The sequence below is a fragment of the Falco biarmicus genome, chromosome 5 (assembly GCF_023638135.1).
Source record: "Falco biarmicus isolate bFalBia1 chromosome 5, bFalBia1.pri, whole genome shotgun sequence".
Classification (NCBI taxonomy): domain Eukaryota; kingdom Metazoa; phylum Chordata; class Aves; order Falconiformes; family Falconidae; genus Falco; species Falco biarmicus.
In genome coordinates, this window is record NC_079292.1 from 10,164,391 (window position 1) to 10,179,801 (window position 15,411).

Here is a 15,411-nt window from a genome sequence, read left to right on the forward strand (position 1 = left end):
AAATCAATATTTCTTGGCTTAGGCCAATGCAAAAAAATTCACATCCCGGACACACACCTGAGGAGTTCACAACAAGCTGCAGTCACAACAGAAGTGTCACTGACTGGTTACAGAAATGGAGCAGTAAAGCTACCCTGTGCAGCACTGTGGCAAAAGAATGTGATGTAGTTGCGCAGGGGACCCAGTCCTCCTGCAGTTCTGAATGATGAACATACCTTAGCTTGTATGCAAGTTTCATACACAGGGTCCTTCCAGTAGGAAAATAAATAATCCACCCTACCAAGGTGAATTAAAATGAAACCACACTTCTTTCTGATCTGGAGAACACCTACACCACATACTTCAGTCATTTGTCTGTGTCTAATTAAGCACAGCTCAGTGCAACTGAGGTTTAAGAATCTACAGGTATCCCCACCAAGTAGCAATGTAATGACCAAAAATTAGATGTTTACTGTATATTCCTCCATGCTTGTGCATATAGAAACCAATGACTTCCATATTTAGCGCTAGATCTTGTTTCCCATTACCTAATGTACTGTTTTGGTCATTTAACCTTCAGAAACTTCCCTGAGGTTTTAGGAAAAAGAGGGAACAGAATCTGGCTTCTGTGATTCTTTCCATGTACCACTTTCTCAGCAGACTACCTGAAATTAATTTGGTGACCTCTCTTCAGCCTTTCTTGGAAAAGCAGCCACACTACACAACAAAGAACCAAATGGGTTTGTAAAACAAAATCCTCTTGCAGGCCCTGCAAAAGGCAGCATTGTTTAAGTCTGAAACACATTGAAAGGGCAGTGCAAGAAAGCTTGAACTGATGTGATCTGCACTGAACGTTTGGTCAAGACAAGCATTTAATTTTCCACTCCATTTAATCTGACATGTTTTATGATTGCTAGTTCTTTTCTGAAGTGATAGATTTATGAGTAATAATACAGCATGCTACCTTCTACGCAATTTAAAATGAGTATCTTCATACTAGGATGAATCTTTTAGTGAAAATTGTCTTTCAACCTGTGAAGAGAGGAATGACTACTCAGTAAATACCTGCTTCATGAATTTCTTCTTGTCCAGTGTAAGAGGAAAACACTTGCCCAAAGAACTTATATTGCTGCTCTCGAAAGTTGTTTTGCAGGTAGTCCATCAGCATAACATAGCCAGACTGCTGCATTGTAAGGACTTCACAGAACACAGCTAACTAGAAAGGGGGAGGAAAAAAAGAAGTCAGAAGTTATAACAAATTAACCAGGTTCTGCTTGCAGGCAAAAACCCTGGGGAAAAGATGTGTGAAGTCTCCCAGTTGAGGTCTCCTGGGTGGCATGAACTTTCGTTCCCCTCTACCAGCAGTGTATCTAATGTTTTACTCCATGTGTATTTCTCAGCCACTATGCTGTTGGACCTATGCTCTTCCCAGCACCACCATTTAGCTGGGGGAATATGGAAAGATTGTTTCGCACTCCTTTTTATCTGGGCTAGAAGTCCAGACAGCCTGCAGAGTTAGGAAGTGTGTTCTGACTCCCTTCTAAGGCAAGAACTGACTCAGAATCTAGTCCCAAACTAAAAAAAGGGAAAAGATAACACAGTCAGGTAATATATAGGCTTTCTAATTCAATGGCTGCAAGAAGTATTTGTAAGTAGATAAAAGAAAAACTAACTTGTTGGGCTGGCAATGAATGCCACGATCTTTTACCATCTACACGGCAAGTGTTTTTTCTTTGGTATTATTTATAATTGCTTGGTTTAAAAACATTAAACAAATTACCTGGTTTTCAGAAATACTTATGGTATCTTTAAACACAATCCATTCAACTGTTTCAGAGCAGGGAGGAGTTGATAAAGACCCATTATAAGTGTAGTATTTGTCTGTTGCATTCGGCAAAAGGTTCAGCAAAATAAATGGTTCTAAGGCAGCCTGTTTTCCTGAAAAAGAAAAAAAAATAAATTAGAATCGGATAGTTAAAATACTACAGAAGCAATGAATAAATAGTAATCACACTCTCCATTATAGGAATATGCTAATTTTGAGGGCATTCAAAATTTGATCTCTGGGAAGACTAGCATACAAATAAATTGCTGAGCCTTTTCTATTCAGTTTGAGTAAGTGTTGTTCAAAACCAACTTTGTTTACTTTGAAAGTGTAATGAGTTACTCCAGTAATAAATAATCACTACATTGATTCACAAGAATTTGTTCACCTCTAAGTTTACTTGTAAACGTCCAAGATGCCAAATCTTTGTCGCGCATGTGAACTTTAAAGAAAAAATATGTTAAATCTTTGGTTTTGGTCTCATGACACAGCTTCAAACTCTCCCTGAATTTGGTTAAGTTGTTAAGTTTCTTGCAGGATCTTGATCTCTGCAGAAAATCACTGCCTGGGGAACTGTCATCATGTTAGACCTGAGAGTTATATTACTGATGACCACAGAAGCAGAATTTCTGTAGATCAGTGGTTTTCCAAATGATGATAATACAGCGAAAAACTGCAACAGCTTTACAAAAAGCACAGAAGGGTGCAAAGACTTCCTCCAGAAAAGCATGACCACTATGTTTATTGTCCTGTGAAAATAATATCACATCATTCAGGTCAGCAATTTACCTGGTATCTTGTCAACTGGGCACATGCATGAGGAATTGCTGGGAGTCCACCCACAGAGTTAAGTTCGTGCTGGCACGGCAGTAGGGTCCAGCAGCAGAAACCGGCAGAAATGGTACCAGCTTTCTTAAGGCAGACTTTTTCAGTCTGTGACGATTACCAGTCTTGTGACAATTGTCTGCCTTACTGTCTGGTGCTTCCAAAATAATACTTGTTTTTTACACCTTGGAATAATGTAGATCCTTACATAACTTATTTCAGTCTAGTTACTGATTTTAAATTTCTCCCTATTTGATAAGTATTCACTTATGAATATCTACATTTTCAGGCTGTGCATTAACTTGCAGTTTTACAGATATGTTACTTCCTGAGCCCTGTACAGGTTTCTGACCTCTCTGTCTTCAGAATTCTTTAAAAATTTGGTAAGAACAGCAAAGAACATTTAACAGTTTACTACAAACCACTGAGGCTATTCTTCTGTATAATGACTGTTCCACTGAGTTACAGTTTAAGAGCTGTCTCCTCCCCTCTCTGTTATCCATGTACCATGAAAGGAGAACATTTAGCAGTGTCAAGCAAAGCCCATCCTTCCATTTCTCCTGTTAACCAGCCTTCAGACAGAAGCTATCATTGCTATCTGGCACATGTCTAGTTAACACATTCTTCCTCCAGTAAAAATGAATGACCTGCCCATTTTATCTAGATGCTTGGGGACATGAAACTTCTCAATTTTTAGTAAGAATCCTGCCATACACTTTGTAATTTTGGATTTTAAAATGTCCTTTATTGTGATGATTGACAGCTTAGATTCTAAAGTGAAACACCTACAAAGAATGATGAGAAATACAGAGTTTGTCTGGAAGGAATAAGACTGCTTGCCTGCAGAGCTTGAGAACTCAGCAACTGGGATTAAAATAAGTACAATACAGATATGACTGACAAGGACAGATCATGTACATCGTAGACAAGGACAGATTGTGTGCTATTCACTTTTCTTCAGGAGGAACAACTTGATTTAGTCATGACCTGAATTTTCAGAGCTTATTTGCATTTATTCAAGAAAATGATATTCTGTTCATTGTTGAAGTGCCATGTAGTGGCTGTATCTTGAATCTTGCTGCTGATAGTTTTACAGCTCCTTCCAAGGCTGTAGGACAAGTATCTGCCTTGATGTATTACTTGTTCTCCTTTGTGTTTCATAGAGAGATGGCACACAAAGATAATGAATCTTAACTGCTTTCTCTTTCTCACCCCTCTGTAATTTATGAAAGTTGCTCCCTTTTATATTTGTTGAATGGTGTTTGTTTTCTAGAGAGAAACAATCTTGACTTCAGTGTCATGCTTTTGAAAGCTTTTAAAATAGTGGACTAATAGCTTTTTACATTTTCAATGTATTGATCTCAACGGCCTTTGCAAAGCTCAAGCACCATTACATATAGGAAAACTGAGACAAAATTAACCATTTACTTAAGGGCACGGCCAGGATGTAAGAAAATATCCCTGTTCAAGACAGTACTCATTCATGTTTATTCTTGTGCAAAGCCACTGTGAAATTGAGTTAGAGCTCAGATCTCCTCGTGTACCACCCTGAACTCCATGTGCTCTGACAGGAAACCACGAGGAATTCTAAAATACCAAAGTGTCAACATTTGGTTTGAATAATGCTAGTACAAATATAATATAATTGGATTATTTCAGATTTACACAGGAGCTAACAAAAAAAGAATCCATCTCCTCTGAGTTTACTCAATACTGATATTCATATGGTCTCACACTTACAAGACATATCTTCGATGGCTGTAACAGGATTATTTGGCCTCCAACCACAAAATCCAGAAATGCATGATTAAGAAAACTCACAGAATAAATGAAACATTTCTCTCAATTTAGCATTTAAAGAATTGTGAATTCCTCATGATGGTTTTATTTATTCATTTACACTTACTGCTGTTCTTACAAGTATTCAGTCTTGGGGTAAATAACTCCTAGAATCACAGCCTATCTCAGGTTGGAATGGACCCATCAGGGTCATCGAGTCCGACTCCCTGCTCCTCGCAGGACTACCTAAAATCATATGACTAGAAGTATTGTCCAAACGCTCCCTGAACTCTGGCAGGTTTGGTGCCATGACCACCTCCCTGGGGAGCCTGTTCCAGTGATCGACCACCCTCCCAGTGAAGAATATTCTCAGTATCCAACTGACCTTCCCCTGATGCAGCTTCATTCCATTTCCTCATGTTCTGTCTGGCCACCAAAGAGAGGAGATCAGCGCCTCCTTGTCCACTACCCTCCTTGAGGAAGCTGCAGACTGTAATGAGGTCACCCCTTAGCCCTCTATTCTCCAAGCTGAACAAACCAAGTGACCTCAGCTGCTCCTCATAAATCTTGCCTTCAAGACTTTTCACCACCTTGGTCACCATCCTCTGGGCACACTTTAATAGTCTGACATCCCTCTTATACTGAGGCACCCAAAACTGCACACCGTACTCCAGGCGGGGCCACACCACTGCAGTGTAGAGTGGGACAGTCACCTGCCTTGTCTGGCTAGCTATGCTGTGCTTGATGCGCCCCGGGACGTGGTTGGCCCTTTTGGCTGCCTGGCACACTGTTGACTCATATTCAACTTGCCATCAACCCAGCCCCCCCAGATCTCTTTCCACGGGGGCGCTTTCTAGCCTCTCATCCCCCAGTTTGTACGTATAACCAGGACTACCCAGTCCCAAGTGCAGAATCAGGCACTTGCTCATGTTAAATTTCATATGGTTGGTGACTGCCCAGCTCTTCAGTCTATCCAGCTGATTTTTGATGTTTCTTACAAAAAAGACATGGCTGAGCTCTAGAGAACAGCACATCCCATACTTACAGTGAAACGGAATTTAGTCTAATTACTAATCAATAAAACACAGAGGCAGACTTACCGAAACGACTAACACTATCTACTCCATTAATGATTGGATTATAATCCGGATTATCTTCTAGTCCAATCTGTCAAAAAGAAATTGCATTTTTTAACAGTACATTTTTTAACATGAAAAAAGATTGAAAGTTGCAGTTTACCACCAAAATTATAGATGACTTAAAGCACAGCAAACGTATTTTGCTCATTTGCTCTTCTGTAAGAATAAATTAGAAAGATATATGCAAATTTTTAACTCGGTGATCACACATTGGAACCAGTTAAATTCAGTTTGAACATCTGCCGTGTTTCAAAGCTTGTTTAATGACATAAAGATATACTTTGTTTACCTCAAACAAAATTGATAAAGCTCTTAACTTTCCATTTCCTTTAATTGCTTCTTCGAAATTTGTAAACTGATCTGCATCATAGCAGTAGATTTGCATCTGCAAATAAAAATATATTCAAATATTATACATAGAAAAATTTAAATAACATAATCAATAAAGTTATTTATATCCCCATTTTGAGAAAAAATGCCCAGGCAAAAAATTTCATTACAAATATAGAGACTTTTTATCTATCTCACATGCATTATCTGAAGATATAAGACGGAATTCATCAGCTATTAGCTGTCTAAAAATGACGTCTCCTGGAAAACCACTAGATATGCAGGAGTTATCCTTTCAAGCAGCACAATGCTCTGCATGGATAATACGGTAAGCCAAGATAACTTGTTCATACTAGACATCTAACCTGGAGTACTCAGGTGAGATGAATCTTGAAATCACTGGTAAAACATGGATAATGAGGCAAGATGTCCCTACTGCATCTGCCTTGCAGTAAATGTAGAGAAGCATTGGCAATAAAGATTATCAGGTATTTTGTGCCCATATTTGACTGCTGTCATGGGCACTGAGTTTGTTGCACACCTTCCTCTCTTCCTCCAGATGCACTTGGAAGTCTACTCCAGTGCCCGGTCACCGACATGAATGGGGGAGTGTCCTGCTCTATTAGCTTTTCATGTGATGATGATGGAAGAGAATGTTCTCTTTGATGCCTTGGTAGGACAGGTGGAGCGTGAGCAGGAATTTTTAAACAGCTAATGAGGTAAAGGAAATGACGCTGCCCAGGGAAAACTCCTGGCTCACAGCTTTCCAGAGAGACAACTTTGGCTCTATTGCTTTGCTCTGACATAGAAGTCCAAAGTTCTTAGCGTGAGAAGCAGCACAGCTGACTGCCACAACTACATCTTTTTAACAGGCAAATGATGACAACATTATGCTGGGTGCCACTGTGGGTCTCAGTGAGAGCTGCCCCTGTCCTCCAGCCCACCTCCACACTGTTGCAAGAATCGTTTGGACTGGAAAAGACCTTTGAGACCATCAAGTCCAACTATTAATCTAACACTGCCAAGTCCATCACTAAACCATATCCCTAAGCACCACATCTATGCATTTTTTTAGACACCTTCAGGGATGTTGATTCCACCACATCCCTGGGCAGCCTGTTCCAATGCTTCAACACCCTTTCAGTGAAGAAATTTTTCCTAATATCCAATCTAAACCTACCCTGGATCAACTTGAGGCTGCTTCCTCTTGTCCTGTCACTAGTTATCTGTGAGAAGAGACTTACCCCCACCTGCTTCCCCTTCAGGTAGTTGCAGACAGCAATAAGATCCCCCGTGAGACTCCTATCCTCCAGACTAAACCACCCCAGTTCACTCAGCCACTCCTCATAAGACTTGTGCTCCAGATTTTTCACCAGCTTTGTTGCCTGTCTCTGGACACACTGCAGCACCTCAACGTCCCTCTTGCAGTGAGGGGCCCAAAATGGGACACAGTATTTGAGGTGCAGCCTCACCAGTGCTGAGCACTGGGGGATGGTCACTTCCCCTGTCCTGCTGGCCACACTATCTCTGATACAAGCCAGGATGGTGTTGGCCTTCTTGGCCACCTGGGCACACTGCTGGCTCACGTTCAGCCAGCCATTAATCAGCACCCCCAGGTCCTCTTCCTCCAGGCAGCTTTCCAGATGCTCTTCCCCAAGCCTGTAGCGCTGCGTGGGGTTGTTGTGACCCAGGTGCAGGACCCGGCACTGAGCCCTGTTGAACCTCATACAGTTGGCCTCAGTCTGTCAGTCCAGCCTGTCCAGATCCCTCTGCAGAGCCTTCCTGCCCTCCAGCAGATAGACATTCCTCCCTAACTTGGTGTTGCCTGCAGACTTACTGAGGATGCACTCGATCCCCTCATCCAGATTGTCAATAAAGACATTAAACAGAAGTGTTCCCAATACTGCGCCCTGGGGAACACCATTTGAGACCGGGCGACAGCTGGATGTAACTCTATGCAGTACCACTCTTCAGACTTGGCCATCCAGCCAGCTTTTTACCCAGTGCAGAGTACATCAGAGTACATCCATCCAAGCCATGAGCACCCAGTTTCTCCATGAGAATGCTGTGGGAGATGGTGTCAAAGGCTTTACTAAGGTCCAGGTAGGCAACCTCCACAGCCTTTCCCTCATCCACTAGGCAGATCACCTTGTCACAGGAGATCAGGTTTGTCAAGCAGGACCTGCCTTTCATAACACCATGCTGGCTGGGCCTGATCCCCCAGTTGTCCTGCACGTGCCGCATGATGGTGCTCAGGATGACCTGCTCCATGACCTTCCCCAGCACCAAGGTGAGGCTGACAGGCCTGTAGTTCCCTGGATCCTCAGATGGTACCAGAGGGTAACTGGTCTTAGTATTAAAGACTGAGGCAAAGAAAGCATTAAATACCTCAGCGTTTTCCTCATCCTTTGCGGCAATGTTCCCCACTGCATCCAATAAAGGATGCAGATTATCCTTGGCCCTTCTTTTGTTTCCAACATATTTGTAAAACCATTTTTTGTTATCTTTTATGGCAGTAGACAGCCTGAGTTCTAGTTTGGCTTCTGCCTCTCTATCTTCACTGTGCATAACCTCGCGACATCCTTATAATCCTCCAGAGTTGCCTGCCCCTTCTTCCAAAGGTGCTAAATTCTCCTTTTTTCCCCAAGTTCCAGCCAGAGCTCTCTGTTCAGCCAGGCTGGTCTTCCCTGCCAGTTCATCTTTCGGCACATGGGGATGGTCTGATCCTGTGCCTTTAAGACTTCCTTCTTGAAGAATGTCCAGCCTTCCTGGACTCCTTGGCTCTTCACAACTATCTCCCAAGGGACTCTTGTCAACCAGGCTCTTAAACAGGCCAAAGTCGGCCCTCTGGAAGTCCAGGGTAGTGGTTCTTCTGACCGTCCTCCTTATTTCTCCAAGAATCAAAAACTCTATCATCTCATGATCACTATGCTCATGATGTCCTTTGACCATCACATCACCCACCAGTCCCTTCTCTGTTTGCAAACACCAGGTCTAGCAGAGCATTTCCCCTGGTTGGCTCACTGACGAGCTGTGTCAGGCAGGTATCTTCCGCACACTCCAGGAACCTCCTAGATTGTTTTCTATCCACTGTGTTGTATTTCCAGCAGACATCTGGTAGGTGGAAGTCCCCCACCACAAAAACAAGGGCTAGCGATTGTGAGACTTCTGTCAGTTGCTTGTAGAATGTTCCATCTGTCTCTTCATCCTGGTTGGGTGGTCTGTAACAGGCTCCCACCAGGATATTCACCTTGTTGGCCTTCCTCCTGATTCTTACTCATAAACCCTCAACCCTATTGTCACCATCACTAAGCTTTAGGTAGCTGAAACACTCCCTGACATACGAAGCTACTCCACTACCTCTCCTTCCTTGTCTGTCCCTTCTGAAGCATTTGTAGCCATCCATTGCAGCACTGCAGTCATGCCAGTTACCCCACCATGTTTCCGTGATGGCAATTATGTCGCAGTTTTCCTGCTGCACGATGGCTCCTCCTGTTTGTTGCCCATGCTTTGGGCATTGGCACAGATGCATGTCAGTTGTGCTATGCATATTGCCTGAAAACACTGGCATGTCGCCCCACAGCTCATCTCTGACAAGCTTGGGTTTATTCCCTTGTTATTTATTCTCTTATTCTGCCAAACCAGCCAGGGGTATGCTGGCCCGACTGCCTGTGAGTGCAGATGCACCCAGGACCTGCTCTCATGAGGTGACTCCTGGCATGCCACTGCCAGCTCTTTCCAGCCCAGCAACATGGGCTGCATTTTATCTTGGTAAAGTCCAGAAGTCTCATGGGCCCTCAGCAAAGCCCCAGCTTTGAAAAGTTCATTTATACTTTAAACAACCGACTGCCATGGAATATGATGGGCCAAACTCATAGGAGCTTAACTGTTAGTGGGAGCTTGAACTTTGTCAGATTAGCAGAACCAACTTCTAATGTCACCTTAGAAGACGTGTGAAAATGCACAGTTTAAACGTTCTCAACATGCCACGGAAAAATGCCTTATGCTGCCCTTCTAAAATCCATCATTTAAATATTACTAATTTGGACTTAAGTGACTTATTATAGGTGCAAATAGACCTTAATCAAGTGATAAACAAAGGTATTTAGCATAAGTATTACTTATTGCAGAATGTCAAATTGTCAAAATCTATTCTGTACTTTACCTCAAGAGGAAATTTTTGTCCTTCTAAACTATGTTCCGATCCATCTGATGACACGTTGCATTTTCCCCAGTGAAAAGTGATCTTGCTTGCTTTGAATACGGTGTCTAACCCACCTCCACTTACATAATAATCATTTGTCAGGTTAATTTCCACTAAACAAAGAAAGAGAGGGGGGAAAAAAAAAGGAGTGTCAATATAAAGGCAAGCCAAGGCACCTATGACTTATATTTTGGTATTAGGTGCTAAAAGGTAAATATGATATGCTTATTTCCCTGTATTTCATAAGCACTTTGACAGGAAATTGGTTATTTAAACTAAGTAAGAAGTGTGGTAATTCACTATTAGCATGGAAAAATATGTTCCATTTCATGCTGCAATTCAGTCATCCAACGAAGTGCACTATTACATTGGTCTCCTGATACCTGAAACTAGGCACAGAACTATGCTAAAAAGCTCAGAAAACTGGTTTAGCCACCAATCTGATGGTCTAAGAAAAGAAATTAAAGAAATACATAGCTTCCTGAAATCACCTGTGCTGTTAACAAAGAGGAAAATACCTCCCCCTCGCTAGCCTCATTATTATCATAATTCTAGATACAAATCATGAAGCAACACAAGAGAAGACATTTTTAGCCAGTTCTTAGGAGGACTGTCCTGTCTGTGAGACCCCTTAGCTGTGGAGCAGTCTCCTATGTGAGAAGGTGATGACAGGTCTTCAGCTGGACATAGCTGTACACAAGCTGCAGACAGGACCGAGCATTTGTCTTCTGGAGGGAATGAGCAGGGTGGAACAGAACAAAGCCCCACATGTGGCTTTCCTACCTCCAGTGACTGTGAATTGTTTGACCTCTTGCTATAACAGCACTAAATGGAGTTCAGTTTCACTACCTTCCTTTCCTCAAAACCTTGAAGACAATTTTAACTGCAGGTAAAATTAGCAGTTCCTGTTATAATATCTGAATTGCTGTAGATGAGGAAGATCTCAGTTCACTTTTACAGACTTTAAAGAACATTTCCTCAGGGATCTATTGAAAAGACAAATGCACTATTTAGCTAGTAGGGCAAGAGGGAAGTGATTTGTGGAGTACTATGTAGGAAGTACATGAACAGAAATCAGGAACAATGACACTAAAATAAAAAAAAATATATAAAATCGAATAAATAAAAAGGCTGGCCTAGCGGTCCACTGAAATTGGTAGAAGGTCAAAGACCTCCTCCACACCTATGCCCAAAACAAAAACAGTACTTGCAGCAAGCACCTTTTAGTTACTGCTATTCTGAATTTGTAAGTGGTTGCAAAAAGATACGTCTGACAATGTAAATGCCCCCATAAGCTTTTTTTATAGCTGGGAGAAATAGGCACTTGTAGGCATAAATCACTTTCTAAAATACATTTCTAAGACAGGTAAGACAAATCGGACCATAAAAGCACCTATTTCTCTTTGACTGTATGAAGTCATCTAAGTGAGTAATTCAGACACAAGTGCCTACCTTACAGGTGTCTATCTGTACGTGAGATGAATCTCATCCTGAGTTTTTTGAAACCACAACTCATCCATGAAGTGCTTCCAGATAAGTAGGTAATTTATTCATATTTTTTAAAAAATCATTTTTGTATACTTATTACAGATTCTAGATATGTATTATGATTATAATTATTTCATAGCAAATGCTAAATCACTGTTTAGGTTCACTGAAGTCCACATGATGGGACGACAGTAACAAGGCCATTGCTTTGGATATATCTGTCTGTGCACGTAATTTTTATTTGTGTGATTTCTCTATTATGCTTGGCTATTGTCATCACCCGTTTTTTTTATTTAATGGAAAAATTCAGAATGCACCAGCTAAGGAACAGTGAAATGAAAATGTTTCATTAAAAGTCCTTAGTTGATTGTCTTCCTTATATCACTTTTCTGACGTCATTTAACTCCAAACATGAAATTTGATTTTTTACCTGTTTTGCCAGTGTTGCGAATGAAAGTATCTTCCAAAGTTTCCTTTTCCCATCCATGGAATTTAAGCTTCTTTAGATTCACATTTACTTGTGTAAGATCTTCATCTATATTAATAGGAGATTGTTTGGCACCATTACAGGCTGAATATTTCTTTCCCCAGTTCTTTTGGTTCAAGGTTCCTAGAAATCAAAACATTTGGGATAAATACATTTAAAACCTAATCTGACATCCACATATTTTTTAATGTGGGAAAGTTAAAACACAGTTTGCAATCTGTGATCACAGCACCTGTCCTTCTTTTAGGCTTATCTGTAGCAATACTTTGCACACCTACCACTGCATCCTACCTTCAACAGTTAAGTCACTTTTTGACCATTTTAGACACTATGCAGACATGTTTATGAATCTCTAGGGAAAGCCAAAACCAACAAAAAACTACTCACACACAATATACAGATATAATAAATAAAACAGGGGTGGCGGGAAAGCTTTCAGGTTAAAGAAATTGGGAATTACTGCAAAATTATCCTTTCCAAATAACACTTTTAATCATATGCACGTCACTAACATTTCTTCTGCCCAATGAAGTCAGACATCCAATAAGATTTTGAAATAAATAAAAGCAGGACGATCTTTTAAAAATCCTTACACAGAGGGAAGAAGGTTAAGTGATTCTAGTCTGAAAAAGGAAAAAGGTTAGTGGTGCTCTGGCTGGAGAGCCTGGCTTTGCCCATGGAGGGCCATGCACACACACTCCAGCCATTGTCCTTCGCAGCTGCTGGGCGAGCCTGGCCAGGAGGTTCTGTGCTGCAGCAGGACACGTCCAAGGCACAAGGGCTGCGCGACTTTTCACTATGGCCAGTTCAGACACAGACAACATGGACACAGACGGCACGTGCCTCTCCAAAGACTTGATTATCTTCCATAAGAAACGCTCAAGTACTCTACAGATCACTGTGAGGGGTTAGCAGCTGCTCCGAGAATCTTTTTTTTATATAACATAGTAATATATATAATACAATATTTTGTGTATGTTTACAAGTTTACATATAAACATTTTTTTCTGACAGAGAATTCTGCTAACACTTCAAAGGACTAATTAAAACCAAGAGATAACTGCACAGACTTAAGAAAATATAATTGCTTCAGTTAGCTTCCCACTTACTAGTAGTTAAGAGCTAATATTAGTGCTTCCGATGCACACATCTGAATTTTATTAGACATGCTGAAATGAGCCAGAGCTCATTTACAGGCTGCTGCGCTACATCCAAGTCTGTCGGGAGAAGATTTGCTATATCGTACCCCAGGCAAGGACAGCCTTCATGTTGCACTCAGAAAACTCAGAGTGGGGAGGAGATGCAGCCAGTCCCGTAACCATGACAATAGGCAGTAATACAAGATGCTCATCTGGACAGCCAGCTGCCTAGAAACAAACCTGAGCTAAATTATTCAACAAGTATCAAGTCAAGCAAGTTACCAATATCAACTTGCCGCATCAGAATTACTGCAGGTCAGATGGGATGTAAACTCATTTACCTCTTGCAAACAGCAACAGAAGAAGCTGTTAGGCACAATGCCGAGCAAACCAAAACGAGCTTACGTCACAGGGTTATGAATCTGAATATCCCGCAGGTGGGGATTACAGCTCTGTGCTGAGCAAACAGCGGTCCCCTTGGGAATGGCACATGGGGTAAGCTTCCAGCTGCTCCTCAAGTCACACTTGCCCTGGACGTTAGCTGTCAGTTAGTTATAGTTTATCACCTGGGCAAAGAATGCAATGCCCTGATTTCTAATGTGCTTTTCAGAAGAAAAGTGTGGCTAATATTTCACCTTCTCTCTCAAAAGCTTCCCTTAAGAAATTCTGAGCCCAAGTCAACCAAAACTTGGAGATGATCATAACAAATATTGAAGGCTTTTAAAATCAAGCAAGACAATTTTATTTAAATATAGATTAGAATAAACTTTTAAACAGAAAAGGCTCCAAGCAAGGTCAGATAGGACAGAAATAACAATTCTCAGCTTGCCCTGTGCATCCTTGCAGACAGGCCCTTGTTTTCAGGTCTGCTTTCGGCCAGCTTGGTGATTTTCCAAGCTGCAGCAAGCTTTTTAGAGCCCTCCCTGGCTCTTTGAAAGCCTCTGCCAGTTTGGGCCATTTTGGCTGCCCATGGTCATCCCTCAGAGTCAGACTGTGCTCCCTGCTCTGTGCTCTGTTTCTTTTGCTCCTTCCCTTTGCCACTGCCCAAGGCCTCCCCAGGCTCCTTCTGTTGCCCCAGGACAGTAGAAATCTTTTTCTTTCTACTGACATACCCACTCCCCTTGTTCACCTGCAGTCTCTCCTTCATCACACCATCACAAATCTTTTCCCAACATGCATTTCCATTATTCTACTCTTCCTACCACTAACATCTGAACTGACTGAAAACTACTTTTTTTCTCTCCCACCAGTGTACTCTTGGGTATTTTCTTTCATGTTTCTTTTGAAAAATGTCATTATCCCATTTTGCATCTTCCCTTTAAATTCCTACTATCACGTTCAATAAAAACAAATACATTAAAATAAGAGAAAACGTTAATCTCCTTCCAACTTCCATAGTTACATATTTTGTGGTTTTATTATGTAGAATGTAAATTCTTTGACTTGGTAGTCATTATCTGTGCCTCAGTGTATAATATAACAAATTTCTAGCATGAAGCTAATGATAACAATAGTAATCTTAGCTCATCCCAGAAGATGGTGTTGTGCCAACACTAATCTGTCACAACATCCTGAGCCAGGGCACGCGGAGTTACGTAGGATGCTGGTATGGCGATGTTGTGGCCCAACAAAGGAATTTTCTTCTTTCAGTTTGGATGTGAAACTTTTTGTTAAGTATTGCCAAAAAGAAATGAGGGAAATGAGAAGGTGAGATGAAGAACATTATTTCCTGTTCGCCAGAAAGGCCTCAAACCCACGATATGAGCTTGCTAGAAAGATCTGATAATGTTCTGCCTTTTTTTCTGTGTAGAAACAAAGGCAATTCAGCCAAGCAAGTGATTATAATAAAAATATTCTCCTTTCATGAAGAACTTCATTGTTTACACCTTGTTGAAATCTTACAGCATCTATGAATCGTTATGCCCCAAAGGAAGTTTTAGAACAGTGATTCCCATGCAATTACATATTGCCACACACTCACCAATAGTCATGGTAAGAAGCTGCTCTATCTATATTATGTATGCAAATACTGTTTCATCTACTCTCTCGTCAACACAAAGAAAAATATCTATCCTATCTGTAGGAATGCTAGCTTGAAATCATCCAAGGATAAATGAAAAGTATTTCATGGTTGTGGAGGACAAGAGGTAAGACTTCCAGCTACGACAGATTAACTGAATGCTCCAAGTCAATGCTCCTACTGGCAAATTTGAATA

The 15,411-nt window shown here is 41.2% G+C and overlaps 1 protein-coding gene across 5 annotated transcripts in view; it reads right to left on the reverse strand.

Annotated features, from left to right (window-relative positions):
• Window positions 1–15,411, reverse strand: part of PTPRZ1 (protein tyrosine phosphatase receptor type Z1) — a 145,006-nt gene that overhangs the window by 57,823 nt on the left and 71,772 nt on the right. For all 5 annotated transcript variants that reach the window (XM_056341632.1, XM_056341631.1, XM_056341629.1 and 2 more), the window contains exons 3-8: window positions 12,000–12,179; window positions 10,043–10,194; window positions 5,837–5,932; window positions 5,509–5,575; window positions 1,760–1,917; window positions 1,045–1,195 (exon numbers count right to left, since the gene is read on the reverse strand). In XM_056341632.1, the coding sequence (XP_056197607.1) occupies window positions 1,045–1,195; window positions 1,760–1,917; window positions 5,509–5,575; window positions 5,837–5,932; window positions 10,043–10,194; window positions 12,000–12,179 (804 nt within the window). The remainder of the gene's footprint in view (window positions 1–1,044; window positions 1,196–1,759; window positions 1,918–5,508; window positions 5,576–5,836; window positions 5,933–10,042; window positions 10,195–11,999; window positions 12,180–15,411) is intronic.